We start from the raw sequence: 24,549 nt of genomic DNA on the forward strand, positions 1-24,549 counted from the left end.
ACCAGGACCTCTCCATTTCCAGTGGAGCGCTCCACCACCGGAGCTTAACCAGGGGTTAAACGTCACACGGGTTTTTAACCGCCGCCACCAGTCTAACACCAACAAGGGTGAGCGGCCTGATCTTAAGGTTATGATCGTTAATACAGTTAATGCGAGGGTGTTGCGACCTGGACAAGAATGACGATAATAATCCCTGGAGAAGGGGAACAAGGGGGACAAGAGACACATACAAATCTTCAAAGACAGCTAGTGGACTGGTGCGCGACTGAAAAAATCCGCCTGGTTCCTGGTGTCGAACCAGGGACCTCTCCATTTCCAGTGGAGCGTTCTTTCAGTCGCGCACCAGTCACCTAGCTGTGTTTGGAGATCTGTGTTTGTTTTTGTTCCCCTTGTTCCCCCCCTCCAGGAATTAGTATTGTTAGTTTTGTCCAGCTCGTGGCACCTTTGCATTAATTGCATTAACACCATACACTACTGCCTTGTTTTCTAGGAGGTTTTTGGTTTTCCTATGATTTTTGGTTTGCAACTGTGGTTTCTTGATTGTTTGGACTCTTAAACGGGCCGTATTTCATCATAGACAAACCGTACGCAGAGATTATTCGAAGCATGCTCGAAGCGAACATGCTTGAAACATGTCCGCAGGTGATCACGTCACACTTTTGTCTTTTGTATGCTTATATCAGATCAGTGCGAACATTCTCGAACATTGCTCCTCCGTATATAGCTTCTACGTATATACCCATACGAGTGGGTTTGCGTCTGAAGGCTTGTTTTGATATACGCCTTGGAACGGTGAACCGACCGACGTTGCGATTCCAGTTCCATTTTGTGTGTGCGTTGGCGATCCGACTGCCCATTCGCGTCTGTTGGCGTAACGGACAAAACGAGGGTCGTTATCGGCGGGTATATCGTCTACGATTTATGGCCCGGAAGGAAGGGTATCCCCTCCAGTCTTCGTTAGTGGGAAGTCGATATTCGCCCTTCTATGGTGGAGACTCGCGACGAGTTCTAGCAGTCTGCCTAATCTCGTATATGGTAATTGAAATCCACATACTAGTCGGCACTTGCTTCTGTATAATCGCCGGGACCTGACTTCGTTGTCGAGTGGGCTTCTGAAATAACGCGACTGACCCCAGTGTACGGTGAAATGTGTAAACACAATATCTGGTCTGACTTGAGAAGAGGTTGTGAGGGTTTCTTCTAAGCTGTACGTGATATACGACTGTTACGTATGTGATGATATAGCCCGGTTCACGTAAGTTTATTTTTGCTCTTTGATTTCTTTCTTTCCCCCGTGTACGTTTTCTATATTATTGATTATCACATAAACATCTACATTTGCAAAGACCTTACACGAGAGCGGTCCGCACATGCGTATAGACATCAAGATGAAAAGTTTGTAGATCGCAGTCGTGAATTAGTAACCAAGAGTCTTACTTAACAAAGAGTTAGGAATTGAAAATAATTTACAGGTGTGCCCTGTAGAATTCACGGAGTTTATGTCGACTGGTTTGGTCCGCTAGAATATATAATTCTGATCAATGCGGGTGCGGTGGGACACACGGAGCTGAGTGGTTAAAGAAGACTGAAAAGTAAACGATGCCCTGAAAAAGGACCTTACGGCATACATTCTGAAGTTTGAGATAAAATATAATTTGCAAAATGAAATCCTCTTTTCAAAATGTTTATTGATCAACGTTTTCGAATTTGCTGGGTTATTTGACGAGATTGGCGTAGGTTATACTGGGCCACAGGGCCCTCATCGATAGCGAACCGAGTATGACCGGTACGATGAAGTGCCTTCGGGATCAAGTCTCACGCTTCTTATAATTGGTGCTTGATTTTTCTGGTTTATTTTCGTAAAATAAAACGAGCATTTATGAAACCACGCCTATGCACACCCCGAAATAAGGAATACTTCATGTGTAGTTCTAATCACCATTCATCATAGAGACTCGTGCCTTGCTCAGTGTAAGAGGTTAGGTGCCGCGCAATCAGAATCACGGATGCGATGAGCGCAGCTCCGCTAAAGACTTTATTTCCTGTGGTTTACAGTAGTTCTGAACTTACGACAAAGGAATCGTGCGAGCAAGGTATTATCGCCCTGACTGTCGATCGCTGGCGAATTCGTCTCGTTCCGCTGCTTCGGCGACTGTGGCGAGTCGCTCCGCGTGTCGGGTCGAAGGCATTGGCTCCGCCGTCCGAAGCCACTGATTAGCTTCGCGGTCTGAACTGCTAGGACCGGACCCTTGGTGACCGTTCCCGGACTCGTCGTCGGGGACCTCGGGGGTCCATCTCCATTCACGCGGAGGCATATACACCGCCGTGGGATCCGTCCTAAAACTCGCCGGCGGCGCACCGGTCGGAGACCTCCCGATAAAGACGGCGTTCCTCGCATACCAATGAGCGACGGTTCACGGCGTCGTGACGAAGCCGGTCGCGTCGCAAAGGAAACGTTTTTTGCTTGGCGGACGGACGGACGGACGGATCGAGAGACAAGAATCGCTCTGCGCGGCGCGATCTCTGCCTATAAACACTCGCGACAAAAGAGTTGGACATGGACTGCTTGTCGATCGCTCGTGCTGGTGTGCGGTGCTCTGAGGTCGCGCTGCTCTCTCCCTCTCTCTCTCCGTGCTCCGGACTGATTTGTTGCATCTTTGGGACGCATGACTTCCTTCGTCTCCTCTGAAACGGCTCGCTGTCCCGTCCATTTGTTCGGTCAGAGATGGACAACTGACGCGTCGGAAATACGCGCGACGCGGCGCTATTTTGTGCCGTCCGTCCGTCGACCTGCCTGTGCGCGCGCTCTTGTCCGAGCCGCGCTTGCCGGCTGCTCGAAGCGGACGCACGTGAGTTTGTGGACAAATGGACGTTGATTGCGAGAGACTGGTTCTGTGTGTTTGTTTGTTACTTCTCGTCGTCGTCGCAGTCGTGTGTGTGCGCGCGCGTGTACTTTCGGGTGTGTTGTGCGGCGAGAAGGAAGGGGGGGGGGGGGGGGGGGAGGGGACGGTACGAGCTGCGGCGTTGATGGCTCTTCTAAATTTATCTTTGCTGCAGACCAATTAAAAATAATGTCAGTTTTGTTTGTTTGTTTAATTGCATACGTCTGGCGCACCAAGGAAGATTTGCGTGGCGGGAGTCACGATCCATGCTTATTTTCGTTGTAAAAAAAAAAAAAGAAAAAAAAGAAGAGGATTATTTGTGGGGTGTCGACAGTTTTGTGTAAGTGGTCAGTTGACGGCATAGCTATACTTGCACGTATCGGACGGAACATAATGAGCGAAGTTCTTTACGCTTTCAGAATTTCATATCTTCTACATTACAAGTTAAAGTCCGCAGTTAGATAATAAAGGGGGATATTTTGACATGACTTACACTGCTGTTACACGGGAAAGGGGGGGGGGGGGGGGGGGGTCTTTCAAGTGTGGAGGAGCCGAAGTTGGTCTGCTCAATGGCTTTTCGCGGGAGTTACACGGGCGCGCTAGCCATACTTCAGTCTAAGCGAGCTCGCCACAGCCTCAGCTGTCTAGAGTGTGGTGCCTGCAGGAGCGCGTCTCAGCCCTCTGTGTTCAGCGTCCTATCACGCTCGTATGTCGACGGTGGCCATAAAGTGGCAACGAGCGACGTCACAGAAGGCGGAGTGCCCTGCTGTCGGATGTCGCGATCCTGACAGTTGGTCGTAGAAATGCTGGCGAAGAGCACGAGGGAACGCGAGTGTCGCTGTCGTCGCGGCGTCCCAACTTCTGGCTGCCGAAACTTCTGTGGGCTGCCACACTCGAGAGCGACCTGCAGCGGAACAGGCGTCTGCTACATCAACCACGTCTGCTGGGACGCCGCCAGGATCGCGACAGGCGACAGCGTGACACTTGTATGACGTCACCAGGCAGGAATCGAGAAACCACTTTTTGGGACGCGGTAAACACACCAGTCGGAGACACGTTCCAGGCACCATCGCCCAAATGACTTCGACCTGTGCTTTGGCCAACCGATGACAGGATGACGGCGTCTGCTGCATCGCCGACGACCAGCGTTAGCGACGCACTTACTGTTTCGGAACGCAAGTGGAGCTATCCACACACGATCGTAGCATTAAATATTTTAAGAGGAGATGTGTTTAAGAGTTGGAGCTGAGTTTATAACCATCGCCGCCTCTATTCCAACACGTCTTGGAAGCCAGCGTTAATACAAACGCCGCGAAGGCGGCCATCGTTGATGCAACGGCCATGCGGCTCCTGCTGCGTCATCCCCGTTTGCAATCTTTTGCAGTGTTTATATCTTCGTTTTTGTTTCCACTGAGATAAAAATCGATATGTAGAACGGGCTAAAAAAAAAAAAACGTTTCCAAAAACGATGTAAGTCAATTTGGATTTTTTTATTCTTTTATTCTTTAGAATATATGTTTCTCTTTTGTGGGTCACGTGAGGTGCAGTTCACCTGAGGTTTCTAGGCCTATTTAGAGAACTAGAGGAGGGGTAGTGACATCAGGCGCCGACGCGCGCCATGCATTGCTGTAAAGTGGCCAGCATGGAAAGGTCCCGGAAGTACGTGGCGGCGCTGCGAGCATGGGCTGGAGGATCGCGTTCCGAGGGCCTTCGGGCCTTTGGCGAGCAGGTTTGGCTTGGCGGTTTGACAAACGTGCTCCCGTTCAGATCTTTTTCCCGTGTTTTTTGTCGCTGACGTCGAATGAACTGCAATGCCGAATTGACTACGACGACAACGACGACAAAGCCAGTATATAATACCGCAAATGCCATGCAAAGCATGCGCTACTACAGCCCATGCTTTAGCGGCGCCCTCTCGTGCCGTCGACACGAAGTGCGGCAGCCGTAAGCGCTCGCTGAGCTTACTACCCCTCCTCTAGTTCACTCTAGCCTGTGTACCGTGTAACACTGGGCAACAGACCCATCTCACAGCCAGTTTCATTCCGCCACCGCTGTCGCCATGCCCATCGTGGGAACTTCTTTCTGCACGCGCGATAACTGTGCTGAGGGTCAGCGCAAGCAGAGCCCGACGCGGTACGAGCTGTCTCGTGAACTGGCGCCTGCCTCCTATGAACAACAGTTATGACGGCATCACGCTTGCGTGGAACGCTTGATGAGATCGGTCTGGGCTGAATGACACTTGGGGGATGCCCAGTATCGTTGGCTCAACGACATTTGCGAGCACCCTTGTAACTACAGGGCATTAAATAGAGGATTTATACTCCGTGCCAGTAGTTGTGTGCAGTAGGCAACGCTAGGCGAAGAGAGAAAGGGCGAGAACTAGGAGAGGAGTGCGAGGGGAGAAAGGAAGAGCGCTAATAATGTTAGAGAGGAGAAGAGGGTTCTCCCCTCTTCCCCAGCCTTTCAGTGCTTGCCCCCCTCCCCCAGGTTTCGGCAACGCCACCTCGATAGAAGACCTCCGCACGCGTCATCACAGTCATATCGATCGAGGCGTGAGATTGGGCACGAGCGCTGTGTCAGTGTTCGTCTGGGGCTCGGGTCCAATCAGCGCGTCGAAGGTCGGGCTCGGGCCCAATAGCCGAGTTAGCGCGATCCGACTCTGATGACGTTTCACAAAGGGAGAGGAGACCATGCGGAGGCCTTCTGTCTAGGTGGTGTTGGTGTTGGCCTGGCGCTGCATTCGCCCGTACTGCACGTAACTAGTGACACGGAGCCGGGAGTATAATACAGTACACTCTTAAAAAAAAAAAAAAAAATGTTGAGCTCGCTTTCTCACAGTACACGGAAACAGCCAATTACGGGGAACGATACGGGGATCACAGCGAATGACAAAACTAAACGCAATTTGATATGAAAGAAATAAAAAAAGCAAAAAAAAAAGCGATATTTGTAGGGACAATGCGCAAGTGAAACGCCATGGTCAATATCCCTGGAGTCATCGCATTTGTTTTTATTAAACTGTGTTCTGAGCTGCGTCATTCGATCGGATTCTTCTGTTGTCCGCCGTGATTGGTTGTCTCCGTGTTCTGCAGACAAGCTAATTCACAATCTTTATGTAGAGAGCAATTTCTGGTGCGTTAAGTTCGCCTAAGGAACCATCTCGACCTCACCAGTTGCACATGCATTGCGACTTGTCATTCTTGTTCAGCCAGGGTTTGTTATCATATACTAGGCTAACCAAGCTGCCTTCTCAGTGAACCTTTCGGTGGGCAAGACTCATAGATGCGGCGGAAGGCGCTGGTTTGGCTGTGTACGTTCGCCAATAAAAATAAAACGAAGGGAAAGGAAACCATCAGATGGTTGGTGGACAACGTTTTTGCGTCCAGTTTCTGGTTGGGCACAATTTTTCGCTCCAATGCTTTGGTTACATATTGCGGCAACTTAACCACGTATTGCATGCCGTTACTACTTTTATCAAACATCATCGACGTCTTAGTACTAATTGATTAAACATAGCCACAATCAACAAATCCATAAAAAAGAATTATACGAGCAGGTTAAAAGTGCCTACGAAACGGGATAAAGGAAACCGCATCGATTTTTTCTGCCCTCAGACTCAACACTTCACAGCAGTAGCACCGACAACGCCGAACCTCGCACCCGTGTCGCAAAATCCTCCGCCACCCAAAAACCCCACACCGTGACATCTGCGGCCCCGGAAACCCTCCCGAGTCGTAGCTATTTTGTTCGGCATCTTTTCGCGTTTCGGTGCTTTTTCTTCCCGTATGATCATTATTGTTATTTTCCAGTCTCCCTCGCTTCTTTTGCTCCTTTGAGTCGGCTCCCGCAGCCGCGTATAAAGGGGGGGGGGGGGGGGGGGGGGGGCGAAGAGAGGAGCCTCTTTTCCGCCATTGTCCTCTAGCGTTTCCATTTTACGACTCGCGCAGGAAGGAAAAGGGGGGGGGGGGGGGGATCTGCCGGCGCGTCTGCCTGCTTGCCTGCCTGCGTGCTTGCCAGTAGCCGGCGGCGGCAGGCGAGCAAGCAACCGGCCTGTCAGGCCTGCAGCAACGCTGTCGGCCGACTCAAGCCAACGTCTCCCTCTCTCAGCACATAGCTCGTCCTCCCTTCCTCGTCGTCTGCATGCGTCGCGAGCCATGCCAGCAGCCACGCCAGTCAGGCCTTCCAGGCTTCCAGGCCTCAGGGGGGGCTCGCCAGAGCGGCACGTCTTCTCTCATGAACGCGCGCTCGCCGCCACGTCGGGTTCCGCATATCCTCCACAGATGGCGGCAGCTGTACCGCTCGCTCTACTCGCAGCCTAGCGCAGGCTGACGCTGGCTGAGCCGTTTGCGCAAAGTTTCACGTTTTTGGGTTGAGGGGGGGACCCTCGGCGGTCTGCAGTAAAAGGTCACCGAAAACCGGTCGAACGAAAGGGCGGGTATGGAATCTAGTCGATGTGAGTTTGGTGCCCGCTGTGAGGAGCGATTTATAAGGGTGTACTAGCAACGATTCATTTAGGATGGACGGTACGGGCAGCTTTGCGGCCTGTGGCGGCGGGTCGGAAAGGTCGCCCCGATCTGGGCTTCTTGATTTGCTTTGCCTCTGTTGGCTCTTGTTTGGTCGGAATCTTCTTGACGTTTTTGAAGTGATTACCGCTGGAGAAGGAAGCATGTTCCCTGGGGGTGACTTCGAAGAACTTCGCTGGGCGTTTAGATCGTTGGAGCTTCATTCAAGATTGAGACTGAAGAGCTAACGTCTCAAGACTGGGACTGCGGCGCAAGACGTGTGATCCACGTCAGGTCCCCCACGTTCTCGCAATTTCTGCGGTTACAGAAAACTGTGTCCTTGTCTTTCATCGTTCGGCAGTGTTGTCATTAAATTTCTTTACCTTATACTTCCATTGACAATTTCATCGTGCGTTGTTCTGGTGTTGTTGATACACTCCGTTTCACATTCAGTCCGACCGAAGCCAACGCTATGAAACCCAATGGAAACAATCAAGCAACCCCAAAAGTGCAACGAAAGGGTGCGCCCCGTCTTTGTGCATCTGGCGTTTTTTTTTCTTTTCTGCGTATTTGGTTTAGCTGGTGATTGCAAAATGCACAAAGCTGACGAGCGCCGTGACCACGCACTTTTGGCACTGCTTGATTGGCTGCATCGGGTCGTAGCACTGGCTGCTCTCAAAAACGGAGTATTGGCGGCGTGCGCGAGCTACAGGGGGCGCTCCTCCAGCTATCATCATCATTAACGTTTGTGACGTCATGGGTAGGACCAACTGGGTCAAACCGCCCAGATCTTGAATCCCTCGGCTCGTCAGCTCGCTTCATGCGCTGTTTGGGTGACGCGCGGCAAAACATGTTTCATGTGTTCTGTTTATTTGGTGAAGTTATATTTGTATATTGGGACATTTTACCAAAACTTGAAACCGTGGCACGCGTACTAGTCGTGCCAACAGACACTTTTGGCGCCTGAGGCGTCGAAGTGCTCGGATGGTGGTGTGCTGTTCTCTATTACAGTAAATAAAGCTGGATAATGAAAATATAATATCCAGCTCTTTAACTTCCCTATAACATCTACCTCGGTGAATAGGGTGTATTTTTTTTTTAAAATTATGATTCGGACGAAATAAAATTGAGAAAGGAATGTTTTATAAATTAAAAATAGGAAAGCGAAATTCGAGAACCTCTCGCGCGTGTAGTAAACACTTCAGTGAAAGCGACTCCGTGTATCCTGTTGGTTCCAATGTGTTCTGTGAGTGCTGTTCTCTTACTAGTGCCAAGTTGATTCCTTTTTGAATTTTGTAAACCGGTGAACGAACATCCTCAAAATAACTGGCAGCAAGAAGCAGTGGCTAGCTTCCGGAGTCGTTTCAATTAAATCCTTGTTTCTTCTCCCGGTCGACGCGAAACGTGCCAGCTCCCCTCGTGATCAGAGTTTTAAATCTAGTGAGTTGGTGACACTTCAGCGTCCCAAAAACCGAGGTATATACACCTGCTATGAATTACTAACGTTTGTATGTTTAATTTTGCGGAACCAAATGCTCATAATGCGTGATGCCCTTCTCAGCGAGCGACTTTAAATTTGTAAACAATTCTTAGTAAAAATTGGATGGAACAAATTAATCAATCGCCTGAATTTGCCGGGCCATGTCCAACAATTTAAGAATTTACGAATATGTCTCTTTTTCTTTCGAGCAAAAGTCGCGAAGTGACAAACTTCTTTGCCACGTATTCCATGCGAGAGGAACTGAGCGTCAGTTGCTGACCGGCATTTGCTCGTCAGCAACTGTTGAATCACATTTGGATAGAACCATCGGTATCGGCAAGCTCGACCTAACTAAAACAAGCGTGCGGCGCTTTGCGAAAAAACTTTGCGCGCTTGCACACCTTAGAATACAGTACGCCATTTACTCTGGTGAACGCAAAACCTTTTTTTCAGAGCAGCCTCCACAAATCAAAAAAAAAAAAAAAAAAAGAAGAATCAGAGGGGCTGTTATTAGCACTGACGCACGCCGCTCGAGCTGTTATGTGAAGCTCCAGGCTTGTTTTTCAACATTTTAAAGCTTTTTTTTTTTTAATATAAGAAGCAACTTTGAGGCGCTGTTATTCATTAGAAAAACCATTGACAAAAACGTCTTACAGGTTTATTTAACAAATAAACCGTTTTTATTCGGTATCGGTGCGAAGCGAACTAACATAGCCACTCCGTGCAGGGCGTCGTCTGCTCGCATCCTACCAGCCCGCAAGGTGGCGCCACCAAAACATCGCGTCGCCAATAGTTGCACAGGCAGGCAGCAGTCAATTTCCAATCTTTTTCAATAGATTGCACTGCCCCCACCTTGTCCACACCACAAAGAAGAAAGTGAAAAAAAAAAAAAAGCCTTTCGCGTGCGATTTGCATGGAGTCACAATCATACTTAACTGGAGTAAATGATAAGCATACTATTCGCATATTTTGTTTTTTCCGTGAGGAAGTGGAACCCTTCTCTCTAGGGCCGACGTAAGGTAAAGCCCCCAACATTTCGCAAGCCCCCTAATTCTCGCGAATTTCGCGGCTTGAAGAATTCAGAAATTTCAGAGGGTGCGAATATTTCTCTTGTATAAAGAGGCCGATTCCAGCCCTTAGAATTCGCGAAACTTAATTGGTCGCGAACATGACCCCGCTGCCCGATTCGCAAACATTCTAAGGCGCGAAAAACTTGTTTTTGTTTTTTTTTGCAGTATTTGTCTTTACGTTGTGTTACATCTACGAGGTATGATAAAAACGTTCCGAGATTGATTTTGTACTGTAAAGAGATAGGGCAGCAAAGAGCGGACACAATGGCGATTTCACCAGAGATTGCAAACCAGAGCGAGGGCGGACATCACTTTTACGTGAAGCTCGGCAAACCTAAAGCAGATACCTCTGAAATAATTTAGAAGGCTTATGTTAAGAAGCAGTCAGGTGTTCGATGCGTTTTGAGTGGCACTCGCGCCTCAAAAATGACAGAACGTCACTGAAGTCAAGGAGAGGTCGGATAAGGTCTCCCTACCGCTCTTTGTCTTCCAGTGATGTTTGGCCTTTTCGGATGCGCGAATGCTAGTTAAAACTCTTCGCAAAAGTCACTGCTTTTTGACACAAGCTTGCTGAATCATTTTGAAGGTCTATGTTCTTAATTTGCCGTGGTTGATGCAGAACTGATGTTTGCTCTCGTTCTGGTTTGCAGTCTACGATGAAATCGCCATTGTGCCCGAGTACGTGGTCACAAAAGCTCGTGTAGCGACGCTCCAAATGTTCACAGAGTGACGCCCTTTGTTATAACGGGACACGAAGGTCCTTCGACTGCTGCGCTCGCATCACTGTGCTGCCCCCTCTCTCTTTATGCTACAAACCTAGTATCCCAACTTTTTGATCACACCTCATGTGCTTCACCGTCGGTTTACACACACGTGCCCAAGAGATGCTTTAATTTTCTTTATTTTTCTCATTTAATTTTTTAAAATTTATTCCAGTTATGAGTGATTGTAATCGTACGATCTGTGCAAATAGTACTTATCAGTGTGATTATATATATATATATATATATATATATATATATCTCAAAGTATTGACACACAGTTGGACAATTTAAGGCGAGCTGCTTACTGAGCGATTTCACGTAGAAATTGAAGCGGACTCGTGGTCGTCGCCTATCTTTTTTTTTTTCTCCAAACCTGCCCGCGCCCGAAATACCTCGCACAACCAGAAGAAAAGTCAATATTCAATATTCACAATTGAATATTACCAGCCACAAGAAAAGTGTGGAAATAAATTGGAAGCAAAAATAGGTTTTATGATGGGGCTGATCACTTCGGGTCGCCACTAGTATAATAGCATTAACGGAGTACTTGTCATAAGACCATTTGAGCCGGCTGTACCGCGCTGTTGAATTATCAACGGATTTCAGGAGTTGCGAAATCGAAATGTGTGTCCGGTATACACAATTGGAGGTAGAGGACAATGGGGGTATACGAAACGCATATTTCGACTTCACAACTCCTGAAATACGTCGATTATCCAGTAACAACGTGCAGCTAGTTCATAAGGTCTTGCAACAGTCGGGCATGACACTCTGCTGATAGTTGTTTATAGGCGGAAGCCGTAGTGATTTAATAATAATAATAATAATAATAATAATAATAATAATAATAATGATGATGATGATGATGATGATGATGATGATGATGATAATTATTATTATTATAAAAATAATAATAGTATAATAATAATAACTTTCATGCAGTTTTTTTTTTTCCAAATTATACAGTGCATTATTTCGCATGGAAATACTTTCGTGCTTACGTGTGAGGACAGACAGTCCGTGAAGTATTACACAAGCTGCTTAGAAACACAAGAGACAAGCAAAATACACTGAACAGACTTACTATACTATAGCATAACACATTATAGTTGTGATCCGTACGCTTGACCAGAGTGAGAGGTTTTAAATCTCTAAATAGAATTTGGTTTCACAATAGCTCTGCTCTTGGTCCCATCGATTGCCGTATACATGTCTGTCCCCTTTCTCTTAGCCTAAGCACAGAGTGGCCAACTTTAACCGTCCTTAAAGGGAAGCTGAAACACTTCTTGAAAAAAACGAGTTAGAGGTGAATTCTGGCATATTTTTATCCTGTGAATCTGAATATCACTTTTGTTTTCCCTGAATATGCAACTAAAAGCGAGAAAAAGCGAAAAAACATTCGACCAGTCGTGACGTCATACTAGGATCTTCGGGCCGCCAAGCGCGTGTCGCTCGTGTGTTCAGCGCGTGCAACGCAAGCTTGCCAGATATATTTCCCCGCACTGACACCAGTCGTGAGGTCTCTTTCTGACCTTTCTGAAAATAGCAAGAGTGCGCATGCATAGCTTTGAAGATGCGCGAGAGCAGATATTCCGAAGGCTCCTAGTGTGACGTCACGCCCCGGGAAGGAGGGGCTTCGGCGGTACTTTAAAAATTAATTTGTGAAGCCTCCGTGCACCAAATTGAAAAATAATCTTGATATTCCTCATCCTGAAGGTAGAATGAAGGCCATTGAAATGTTTTTTCTCAAATAGAAAACCGCTTCAGTTTCCCTTTAAGCTTAACATCACTGTCCTTCGCGAACGTTTAACTCTGCTATTCTTCCGTTACGGACACTGGTCGCACCAAATGCGCCTTCAGGGAACTCGAAAGCGATATTTCAAGCTTTGATATTGTAGCTTTAGGAGGCCACGCGAGGGCTTTGCGCTGCAAAAATCCTTGCTTTCAAGTTTTGACGAACGCTTGCAGAATAAAAGCCATAACGCTGCGCAGTGCTCTGAAGACGAAACGTTGTGGCCTCTGTCGATCCGGTCGGCGCTTTCTTATGTACCCGGTAATATTCCCAACGGAGGGTATTCGGGAAAGAGTGAAACGATCGTTTACACTCTTAAGGGACTCATTCTGACTTGGGGCCGAGATGGAGTGTAATTGACTATATCGCACATAGAAAATTTTTCTCCGAGTGTCTGTGTGTTCTCGCACGTTCGTTGATTTGTGTGTGTGTCGTGGTGCGTTCGGATGCTGATTTTTTGCTCCCCTTCCCCTCGCTCCCCCCCTGGCGTGCCCTGGTGGCGCGGCGCAGTGCCGGCGGTGACCGAGTCGCTGACGCCCAACCCGCTGGAGTGGACGGGCAACGTGACGGTGCGCAAGAAGCGTAAACCTTACTCTAAGTTCCAGACCCTGGAACTGGAGAAGGAGTTCCTCTTCAACGCGTACGTGTCCAAGCAGAAGCGCTGGGAGCTGGCGCGAAACCTCAACCTCACCGAACGCCAAGTGAAGATCTGGTTCCAAAACCGCCGCATGAAGAGCAAGAAGAACAGTCAGCGTCAGAACTCCGAGAGCAACAGCGCCGCCAACAGCCACCACAACGCCGCCGTCGTGGCGGCCAAGTAGCTGCTGTGCTGAGCCACAAAGACTCAAAACAACGACGATCGACGCGGAAATCATCATCCCCTGGTTCCCCCATGCCATCGCCTGTCGTGCGCGGCCTCTGACTTCCTTCCCCCGCTGTGTTTGTGTGTGCTTGTGCCGCGCGAACGTTTCGAACGACGAGTGCGCGAAGCCCCGCTGTGAGACTCCTCGGGTGAGCGTGCGCGAGCGACTCCCTTCGAGCCCTCTTCGAACTCGACCGACGTCAAGAAGACGCCGTGGACTGGACCGTGTCGCCGTCGCGTGCGCCGTCGGCCGAGCTGTGCGGGCAGAGTCTCGCCACGGATCCTGCCGGACACGCGACGCCGAAACAAAGACGCTCACCCACTGTACATAGAGAGCGGTGACCCCGTGGGGTGGCCGAGTAGCGCTGGAGCCTTTACGGAGGCGCTCCTCGCCGTGTCTGTGAGTCAAGCCACTCTCCCCGAGTAAGTCTCGACATCCCCGCCGACCACTACCTCCTGTTCGGCCCGTGTAATTTAGTTCCCCAACCATCCCTGCCTTCATCCTCCCGTAACTCGGTCCATGGAGTAGCTACTGTTTCTTTCCCCGCCCTCAAGTGGCGGCGGTGACACTGTTCCTTGCGTGAACTAGAGCCGTGAAAACGAACTATCCCAGGGCAGCGCGGCCATGAGCTATTACTGTTGTTTTGAACGGGCGCGCGCCATCCATTGTTTTGTTTGATTGAGCCGAATGGCTACGAAGGAAACTATAAACTCACTCGCGCTTGTCTACCCAATACATGATTTAATTGGTGATTGCTGCCTCGAAAGCAGCCGTTAGGCCAGATCTATTCAGTAAAATAACGCAAGAATTTTTTTTTTCGATTTCAAGTGCACGTACATTTATTGAAAGAAAGCAGATGTACTTAGTAATAAAAAGTTCGTGAAGATAGGGATCTCAGACTGGGACGAGACACAATGGAGTAAACCGGATTCAAAGCTGTGTTCATTTGTTTTTTCTAAGTGTCGACAGTTTTCTAACATTATCTTTGCCAGTCCATCAAGCTCCGAATCAATGGATTTAGGCTGCATATATTGGAAGAAAAAGGAAAATCCGCTAATTACACATTTTCACCTCTCTTACCTCGCATTAAAAGAGTATCGGCCATACATGCATTTGTTCTTTAAGCACGCCGGCATAGTGACTTTGTTCAGTACGAGTTGATACACATACTGCGCCCACTGTAGGAATGTCGTGCTCTGGCGGCGGGGTTCACATATGATTTTTTTCAGTGGTGATCCCTTTAATCAGCGCCTTTAAACGACTATCGTAGATATTCTAGACTATCGTAGATTTTCTAGACGTAACATAAGGTTCAGATTTTGAGAGAGGTGAAAAAAAAAGATGTTAGAGGTTACCAGGTGGCTTCAGTACCACCAACACTATCTTAAACGCAATCGTTTTTTTTTTCTTCTTATTTGTTTTTTTTTTTTTTTGTAAGGAAAACATGCAGAGGGCGACATAGGACGTTCTACCACGGACATCAAGAATTGATTTAGCAAGTTTTAGAAAATAACACTTTTTATTTTCTGTTTAGCGCAGCTGCCTTGTCAGCCTCGTTCCGGTGCGAGTAGTTAGATAACCAGCCATAGAATGCGGAAGCACTTAGTACTTTGCTTGACACAACCTTTTTATTGCGCCAAGTACCAAGTGAACACTTGTGTTACACCATAGCCTCCTCTATACTGACAAAGACTGGCAGATCGCCACGAGACGCGGCCGCCTAAAGTGAAAAAGTAGGCCGGTAGACAAGAGGCACGTAACGGGCGCCCCGCTGCGGCGAGACGCCGAAACACAGTTGTCCCGAGCGATGGAATGTCCGCTCGTGCTTCTCGCGTTCCTAGGGTACCGCCTTTTTTTCTCGTCGGGTTTGAAAACTATGTTTCGGGTCCTCACCGCTGCAAAAGCTGTGCGCTGACTACAAGTTCCCCGAGAAATGTTCTGTGCTACCAGATCCTCGCGCTCCAAATCTTCGACCGGGCACTCCATGGCTCCGTCATCGAACTGCCAGGCTTTGTGAGTATAGAGGAGGCTATGGTTAGACGTAACCTACACGCAGACCCCTCGCATTTTTTTTATCCGCTTTGTTTTACGAATTTTATAATTCCTGTTTCTGCATTCTGCACTGCTTGAGAGCGCCAGGACGATGGTGTTTTTGTTCCCGTGCATGGTTACACCGTTGTAGAACAGAGCGACTCACGGAAGATTTTTCAATGGCATCGCTGCCCCGGGTGTTATCAAGGGACTCTAGTCTGAGACATCCCCTCATCTCTCATGTGTACAGAGCGTATGTGTATCCTTGACTGCTGGTGTAGTGTGTGGTGTAGATCGAAAGTGTTCTCGTCTTCTTTCTCGGTGCGGACACTCGTTCCGCACAGGGTGACAGTTGAGCCCGAAGGAGCTTGCCTCCCTCAACCCCTTTGTGAGTGCCCTCGCGTTGACCTGTGTTTCACACCGGCTGCTCATTGTTTATGGCTAGCGAAACCGCTTTTGCACGAGATCAGAAAAGGACTGAATTGGATGAAAAGGGTTTATTGAACGATGAACTGGACTCGAAGTCATCTTGAAATCTCGAGTTTCTGCTTTACTCTTCCTACCGTGCTTGTAATTAACTTTCTTCCCGTTTCCGTTTATTTCTGCCAATCTCTCGTCGCCATTATCTTTTGTTTCTTTCTTTCTGATCGGACTGCTTGTCGAGGTACAACTGAGAAGCTCCATACTCACGCTGAGTAATACGAACAGAGTAAGAGGGGCTTTACCCAGTTTTGGAATTCAAGAGGCTTCACTATACTTCGGCATGCTAAGGGACAATTACTTATCTTAAGCTAATTTATTGGCCTCTTCGAATCGTAGCGTTGCTGCAGAACGACTTACGATACTAAAGAACATATGTTTGAACGCACCTAATTTGTTTTTCTGCTTTGTTTAAAAGCGAATCAACCCGTGCAGATTAATATCGCTTTCTGTAGCCCATGAATCCTTCTTCGAGGAGAACCTGACCAAGACAAAGCCTGTGGATGAAAACACGAAAAACTAATAAAAATAGGAAAGTCACGTATGTCTTTGTTTAGATACGTCGTATTTCACACCGGACAGCACCGACACCAGCCATAAAAACTAGTGGCGAGTTCCGCAGGTAGACTTGGAGCGGTTACGAAACGCTTTTTTTCTCGGTATCTTTACGCACGTGCAAACGCGAGCTAGCATTCCCAGCTCTAAACGCGCGAGCATGGAGCAGTTTTGGATACCTCCAAATCTGCCAGTTAAATTTGCCATAAAACGAGAGAAAAAAAAAAGAAAAAAAAATCCAAAGGGACCTTGAAAAAGAAAAGCGTCGGGGTGGCAACAACGTTGCTATTCTTATCATGCTTTTACCCGTGAGGACGGGTCTCGCGAAAAACTAATAAAGGGCCGCAAAAACGTGGTGGCGGTGGCGGCGGATGAAACAGACATTTTCGCTAAGCCAAGTAGGTCGGCAATTACCGTCGGGCCTTTAATAGGAAGACTTAGTGCGAAGAAGACCGGAATGGAGGGAACAGGTTCAGAACGGACGGGCCAGGGGAGGAGGAGCCTGGCGGCATGACGGATGAACGCCGCCGCAGCGCGTGAGAACGAGCTCGACGGGCGCGAAGCCCAGAACAGCATGCATAACGCATGGCCGCCGATCCAACTCCGCCTACTAAACGTCCTGGAAGGGCACGTTTTATACATAATACTATTCAGCTCGCGTGCGTGTCCACACCATCTCTCTCCCCGTCTCTTTCTCTCTCAATCTCCCTGCCTCCTTCTCCTTCTCTCTTGCTTTCCGTTTTTATTTATCTATGTCAATATTTTAATTCTTCGCGTTCCTCGATGTTATTTTTTTCTATCTATCTTGCTGCGAATGTTAGCGCTTAGCAACGGGCGTACACACATGATGCCGAGGTCGCCAAGATGACACCGATACGGCTTTGCATGTGTTTAGCTTTCTCATTTCTTTTCTTTCATTTTCATGAGGCTATCGTGTATGTGGAGGAGGGTCAAAGGGGGGTCGGTTAATGCCAATATCGAGTCGCGGACAGGCGTGTACCTTCGACGATATGATGTAGGCTGGGCGAAAGAAACGATCAAACGGGGTTCACCTTTTGTTCATTCATTTGCTTTATTTTCAGTGCCACGCAAACAGTTATACGCCTTCTTAGTGGTTCACTACCTCTGAATAAAAAGCCTGGCGAGTTTTCAGAAAGTCATGTTCCCGTGGACGACTGTACGCACCGCCGCGAGGTTATACAGCGTTTGGTTTGTTGCAAACTCAGAAGTGTTTCGTTCTCCCTTCTTCGGGAATGTTGGCATTCTCCTCTGCCCCTTGAAAAAAAAAAAAAAAAAAAAAAGGGAACAAGGAAGAGAAAGCTTTTTTTTTCTTTTCTTTTTTTAAGCGGTGTGATCTGTAGATTTAAAAATCTTCAGAAATTTCCTGCATCTCTTGCGCATTTGAATACGACGTGGCTGCGTTACACATTGATGAAAATTCCCCGCCCTTTGGATATATTGCAGCACGTGGGAAAGCGACAGAAATGCACAACACGAAACTAGCATTGTTTTGGTCGACTACTTTCCTTTTGCTGTCACGCTTCTTCCCCGCGGAACGTTATTTCGCTTTCTGGAAAACAATGAGCAGTCGAGTGTGTCTCCACAGGGGCGGACGCTTTGGCAAACGTCTGCGTACATGTGCTTAAAAGGTGCCAAATCTGAAATGTTCCCGAACCGGTTGGCAGACCCCAATTCCTTCCGCTGGCGTGAGTAAAGGCCGACGTACAACCTCGGTTTTCTGCAGGGAAGACAATCCTCTTAGAGTCCTCCTCTCCTAAACCGCGAGGGGAGCCGTGTCGGGGCAAGGCACAAAGTGGAGAGAATATAGGAAAGGAGGAGGTGGGCAAACGTGGAAAGCGCGAACTGTACGTTGACCTTTAAGCCTACGACCCAACACAGCATGCTGTCCGTATGCATACGTCAGGATAAACCTTCGTTCGCGGTCTCCTTATGGGCAGCTCCGATGACAACAACGCAAGGACTCATTCTTCTTGGCGGGGCTCGATTGAGGGCTGAGCGTTCGGTTTCGTGTGGCTTCGGCTGCACATGTGCTTGGATTGCACGTGCTTTGGTGCACGTTGAGCACCGAAAAATCAGAGTATGTAAGGCAGCTCACGGTGGCGATTTAGAACAACTGGCTCTCATCCCTGAGTAAGAATTCTTCCCTCAGCTGGAGGTCAGCGGAAAAGTATAAATGACACATTGCACCTGTACCGAGCTGTGACGTCGCCGAAAATGGGAGGTAAATACGTTCATCGACAGCTTGAGGAAGACAGGTGTTCCTTTCAGTGATGCTGCCTTCGGGTCGAACTTTCTACCGTGGCCGATGTCCTGGCCTTACGTGAGCTTCTTGATGTGTACGAGCCAAGTCGAAACGGAACGAAAGGTGGCGGGCTCGTATACCAGAGGCAGGAGAGTTGAAGTCGTCTCATTGAAATTCTTGTCCTGTCATTGACGAGGTGAGAACTGCAGGGCGTGTCTTTCGAGCGCCTGGCCTACGGCACGTGCTCATTGCCTTCCGCGGTGCTTTGGCTGCACGTGCAAGCTGGACGCTTACGAGACGCTGAGGCTTTATCGAAGGCACGACGATCACGCTGGAGGTAGGACACTTCGGACTCCTCTCTGCTGTTCTCATCCTGGCCGTAACTACGATGGCTCTAGAAAATAAAGGAATTGGCGATTCAAAAGTAGAACTTGTAAAAATCTTAAATAAATAAAAAAGCGTAATTGACTGGATGCGTTAATTGTAACTCCGGCATGCATCTTTGAAGAGTTAAGAGAGCGCGCATCAGTCGTTAAAGCCTTGGTTTTTGTTTTCTTTATTTCATTTTCCTTTCGAATGGGGGTATTTATTCTTACGTCGCCGGGGTCGAATTATGGCTTGCAGCTCAAGGTGACTTAGGTCCTGCTTCTGGGCGGAAAGATATTTTGTGTTCTGTCGCACACTTATGGCGCTCGATGGCACCGTTCCAGGAAAGCGCTCCGCTCACGCAAGAACCACAGTAAAAGAAAAAAAAAAAAGAGGGAGAGGGGGAGGGGGGGGGGGGGGGGGGGAGTTACGGCGACGTTTTGGGACACACCGAAGCGTTGAACAGCTTATTCGCCTCCGTTTTCTTCCAAATGCTACTTGGAAGTGCCGTTATTTATTCCAACACATTCTCGAACACTTCCGCAGAGCTTTTAAATAAGCATCGGGTACCACTTTGGTTTATTCACACAATTCAGTACTATCATAAGAAATTAATGAACGGCTCTACAGTGCGCCGATGACTCAGCCTCTATTGCTGTAGGCTTTCGGTAGCGGTTAACAGTTTGAAAAGTTTTCATCGGTGCCTATACCTTATGCCTGTATGAATATGTAAATGCGTCTTCAAGCGAGGGAGCTAGGATCGAATTTTAGCATATCGTTAATTACCCCTAAGATATTAATGTCAGCAGCTTGGGCCGGCTTTTCAAAGCATGTTTTAAGCTACGCGCTCGAAGCCCTTCGAGCGTTAGGAACCTGCGGAATCGGCGCGATGAAATTAAAATGATTTGAGGTTCCAAGAACAGCTGGTTAACTTTTTCGTTATGGCATCGCTTCTAGAACTTGAGCGTGCCAAAGGGAAATGAATAGATGTGATGTAGATTGTTTTATTCCTTTTGCTTTTTTTATCACAAAAATATTTCGCAGACCAAGGATCCGCTTGCTGCTTGAAAGTTCTAAGAACAAAACGTTGATGTAGGAAGCAGCTGCTTAGTGCTCAGAGAAACTAGATTAAAACAAAAATGAAAGAGAACGTGGGATCACATTACTCGAGGAACGAGAAATATGCGTGATAGAGCTATTGTTCAAGCTGACAATAAACGTGCTTTATGAAGACTGAGAAATTAAGGTGCATCTAATAGAAAATGGGTGCGATAAAAAAATCTGGATTGCTTAAGCTCCATGTTTACGAAAACAAAAACAAAGTAGCCTGCCCTTTTTGCGCATACCATCACGGTTGGAGACGTACTAGTGGACGGCACTGGCACAGAGAGAATGTCACACACAAAAAAAGAGCTTTGCTGCGTCCCATGTGCTCGTAAATTGATCCTACCAATATTGCGTACTTACAATGAGGATTTACTAAAAACACGCTACGATAGCTTCGAATTTGCGGTCTCAGTCCGAATTTACTATATTCAAGACTGAGACCCGATTGCGTAAGAAGAAGAACAAATGGACATCGACCCAGCGCGGGTATTCACAAAAATGCAAGTCTGCGAGGCAGAATTTCTTGAATAACCTTGAAGTCTGGGCTAGAGAGAGACATAATAAAAGCAAAAACAGCGCGAAGACGAGGGCAAAGTACAAGGTTACCGACAAGACAACGCAGTTCTTAACCTCCAAAAACAGATTTCTGTAATCCACTCAGAAACTCACACAGTCCTTTTTCCAAGAAGTGATCTCGTTACTACCTTACTAAATGAAAAAGAAAAAGGATATTGGGTGAAATTTTTAGCGGTGCCGGTTACTGCTTCGTCCCTTGAGAATGCACACTGTTCAACTTTCCCCGGTCAAGAAAAAAATAATGGCCGAAGGTTTTGGTCAGGAGCGAACAAGAATAGGTCCCATCTTCCAGTGTGAGCTGCCTCAGTTTATATATAAGGGGTATGCGCACGCCAGAGCTGCAGACCTCGCGGCGACGAAGACGTCACTCATTCCTCATCAACCTCTGTGTACCATAGCCACGTATGTCCATTCTCCTCTTTTTCCTCGGACATCGTTCCTGGTCAGTAGTCGGGGACCCCTTACTCGTCGTGCGTGCATGTGCGTGTGTGAATATGTGCGCGAGTGTATGCGTGTGTGTGTGCGTGTGAGAGAGCGGTGTGGGCACTTCGTGCTGAGCGGAGAGTTGCCTCGCCGCATTTCGTCTTGTGTGCCATCTGGGTCGCTTGTGTCGCCGTATTGTGGTCGTCCCGGCGTTCGCCTGGAAGGACGACGTCACGTGCGTACATGCCCCACTTGGTTCTGTGTGCGTAAACTCGTGTCGGACTGTGTAACTACTACTCAGCGACGAATAAACGGAGTCAGACCGGAACACAGCTGCTCGTCTCGTTCCTTGATTGCTTGCTACAATATGCTACGGTATGCCTTAATTGCTGCATTTTGACGCTCTCTATATGGCTTGCACGAGGCGTCATTGCATCAGACTCGTGGTCATTCCTACTTATTTTTGCTGAGAAAAAAACAAGAAAACAAAACAAATTTGTTGGGGCCAAAGCTATTCTCGAGAAGCAACACGCTCAACAGCAAGGCACCACGATGGCTGGTGATGTGACGTCAATCAAAGCCTTGTACTGAGTCGCCCCTAGGTGTTCGTCCATTGGCGTTACAATGAAGACCTCGTTTGATACGACTAGTGGCATTTATTCAGTTATCGCGTACCTGAATATGAGATAAAATAGAAGATTCGATAGGTAGAGTAGAGAAACGCTCATTCTCTATTTCGACAAGAAAACGTCCTAAATTTCTCTAGGACAACGTTTTGTTACATGATTAAAACACACAGCGTACGAAGACAGGTCAGTAGAAGGGACGCACAATCGCTGAACTTACTCTTGAAGCTTAACTCTCAAGGCGCGCCCTTACATTCGACGACCAGTCTAGAAAAAAGACGCGCACCCAATGACACACCAGTAGATTCCTGCAGCTCTTATCGAGGTCACTGTCGTGAAGGAAGTTATTTTAACTCTTTACCCAGATAACAAAACAGATGGCATTCTTACACGTTCTTCCTTTAGGTGCGGAATCATCTCCGCTTCGATGATTTCTCCGGTCAAAGCATTGCCGCTTCTTCCAATGACTGAGAATCTTCAAAAATAGGCAGGACACCCACAGTCACGTCAGTGAATAACCAAGTGCCACGATACCACCCAGTTTACATTGAAATAGTGTTCCCTTAGTTTGTCGTTCAGGCATCTGCCAGTTTGCCCTGTGTACTGTTTTCCACAGGAAAGTGGAATGAAATATACATTTTTTTTTGTGCACTCAACAAACCGATTTTGATGCTTCTTCGTACAATCCAGAAAAGCCCCCCCCCCCCCCCCCCCCCCCCCCCCAGCTGTATGATTAACGTGTCAACAAAAGCGCAGACAGCTTGTTAGGGGGCAGTGAAGACAACAGTGATATCTACCCTTCTTCCTATTTTCTTGAAGTGATGAGAGTTTTTTTTAATGTAAAAACGGAACCACAGCAATTTTGTCTCTTTTTTTTCCTTGGGAGCGTCTATCGTATCTGTATCGCCTTCTATTTTAATTTTCTTCAATAAAGGGAGTGCAAGCGAGATCAGAAGACGTTCCTAATACTTCGAAACATCTGAAGACGGGAAATTCGAGCTCCAAAACTGGCTGTGCTAAATGGGAACAGGACTTGTTTAAGGCATTTGTGAGGCACAAATTTACGAGACCACTTTTGACTAATTTGAAATGGGCAAATTAGTAAGCCAAAAGCGGTTTTAGTCCCCGACGTTAAAACGGCTAACAAACGAAAAATGAAGACTGAGGTAGAGGAAACGCATGGACCCATTTGCAGACAGCTCGTGTGTCAAGTCTAATGGGGCCAGGCAGTCACCAAATACAATGTATTTGACACCAAGTGGTTAACGTCCATAGTTAGAAAAATCTAAAATCACGAGAAACTCGTCACCATATCTAGAAACTTCAACCACTTTTGAACCGTCTAAAAGGCTAAAAATGTCTCTGTCACGATGTGCAAGGTAATGTAGCCGAGAAAGGGTGCAATGCAAGACCCTATGCACACTCCCTTTGTACACAGATGCTCTGTTCCCACGTAGCGAAAGCTGATTTAAAAGAAAAGAGCGAGTAATTCGAGGAAACCACTCACTCAAAACTCCTGTCGCAATCTGGAAGGTAACCAACCCGATATTATCTATCACTCGGCCAACACAGTACAGCAATTTTCCATAAAATAACGTTTATAAAGCAGATAAAAGATTTTTTTTTTTAGCTTCTTCTTCTTTGAATGTTTTTTATGACGCAAGGAGGTTATTTTTTTTTTGGCCAGAAAGAGGTTTACACTGCTGAAGTAATCAATAACGATCAAGACGGCTGTTTCTGACTTGCCACAACATTTAAAGCCTAAATAAAAAAAAAAAAAAATTAAAACTTGAGATTTATGTGGAGTGGGAAGGTTGAGGTGGAAAGCGATTAGATTGACAATGTCTTGCTTTTGGATACGCTTCATGGTCAGGGAGAGAACTATTGCCCGTAGCAACTCAAGAAGGTAGGGCGAGGGTAAGACGGGCCGGGGAGGAGGAAGCAAACGGACTGCTAAAGAGAGAAGGAGGTTTCCCCCTCTCTTCTCCAACGTTCCGTCTTCTTCCTCCTTTCCGGCCTTTCTTACCATCGCCCTACCATATTGAGTTGCAACGAACTATAAGTGCTCTTTATTTTTATGCTGCTTCGCTTTTAGGTTTCTCGTCACGAGCTTAGACGTCTCACGCAATCGCCTGTCGTTTTTATTTATCCGTGCGCGATGGGTTGATCATTTCGTCTTCATCAGTAGGGAGTACGACGTGATGATTCTGCAGAAAGGTAAGTCGATGCTGTAGGGGTGATTTGGAGCTCAACGCGAGAATCGCAGCGGCGAGCAAGGAGACCTGTTCCTGCAACGAAACTGCAAGGGATGTCCGACTAGACTTTCAATTCTTTTGTTATGCGTGCCGAGAACGATCAAGTTGGTTCATCTTTAACGAAGGCAATAAATCTATTACACCTCGGTTACTCGAACTGCCCCTAACATCTCGAATTATTACTTGTGCACTACTTTGTAGTGACTGAATTCTGAAGGAAGGGCCGTTTGTAAATATTACAATAAATATTCGTGCTCCTGAAGATAATCGAATTGAATCCTAGAAATGTATCAGTTATGTTTTTCACCTCAGTCTTTGATTCAGGCCCGAGATTTCCAAGTCCTTCACGGGCTTCGCGAACGTACTGCGTATCATTAACCTTATGAGATGATATCCCGAATTAGGAATCAACGCTTTCTGTTCACCATCCTGTATATTTGATGTTGCCCTGAACCTTTGCCACGTCATATTAATTTATACCCAGGCGCTAATTAAGTTTTTCTGCATTCTGAAA

At 47.4% G+C, this 24,549-nt stretch overlaps 1 protein-coding gene across 1 annotated transcript in view; it reads left to right on the forward strand.

Annotated features, from left to right (window-relative positions):
• The window catches only part of LOC8038042 (homeobox protein abdominal-B), a 61,064-nt gene extending 39,582 nt beyond the window's left edge, over positions 1-21,482 (forward strand). Inside the window, exon 3 of the mRNA XM_042287323.1 lies at positions 13,001-21,482. Coding sequence (XP_042143257.1) covers positions 13,001-13,311 — 311 coding nt within the window. The 3' untranslated portion in view covers positions 13,312-21,482. The remainder of the gene's footprint in view (positions 1-13,000) is intronic.
• Positions 21,483-24,549: the final 3,067 nt, after the last annotated feature.

This window comes from Ixodes scapularis, unplaced genomic scaffold (genome assembly GCF_016920785.2).
Source record: "Ixodes scapularis isolate PalLabHiFi unplaced genomic scaffold, ASM1692078v2 PGA_scaffold0__279_contigs__length_252992795, whole genome shotgun sequence".
NCBI lineage: Eukaryota > Metazoa > Arthropoda > Arachnida > Ixodida > Ixodidae > Ixodes > Ixodes scapularis.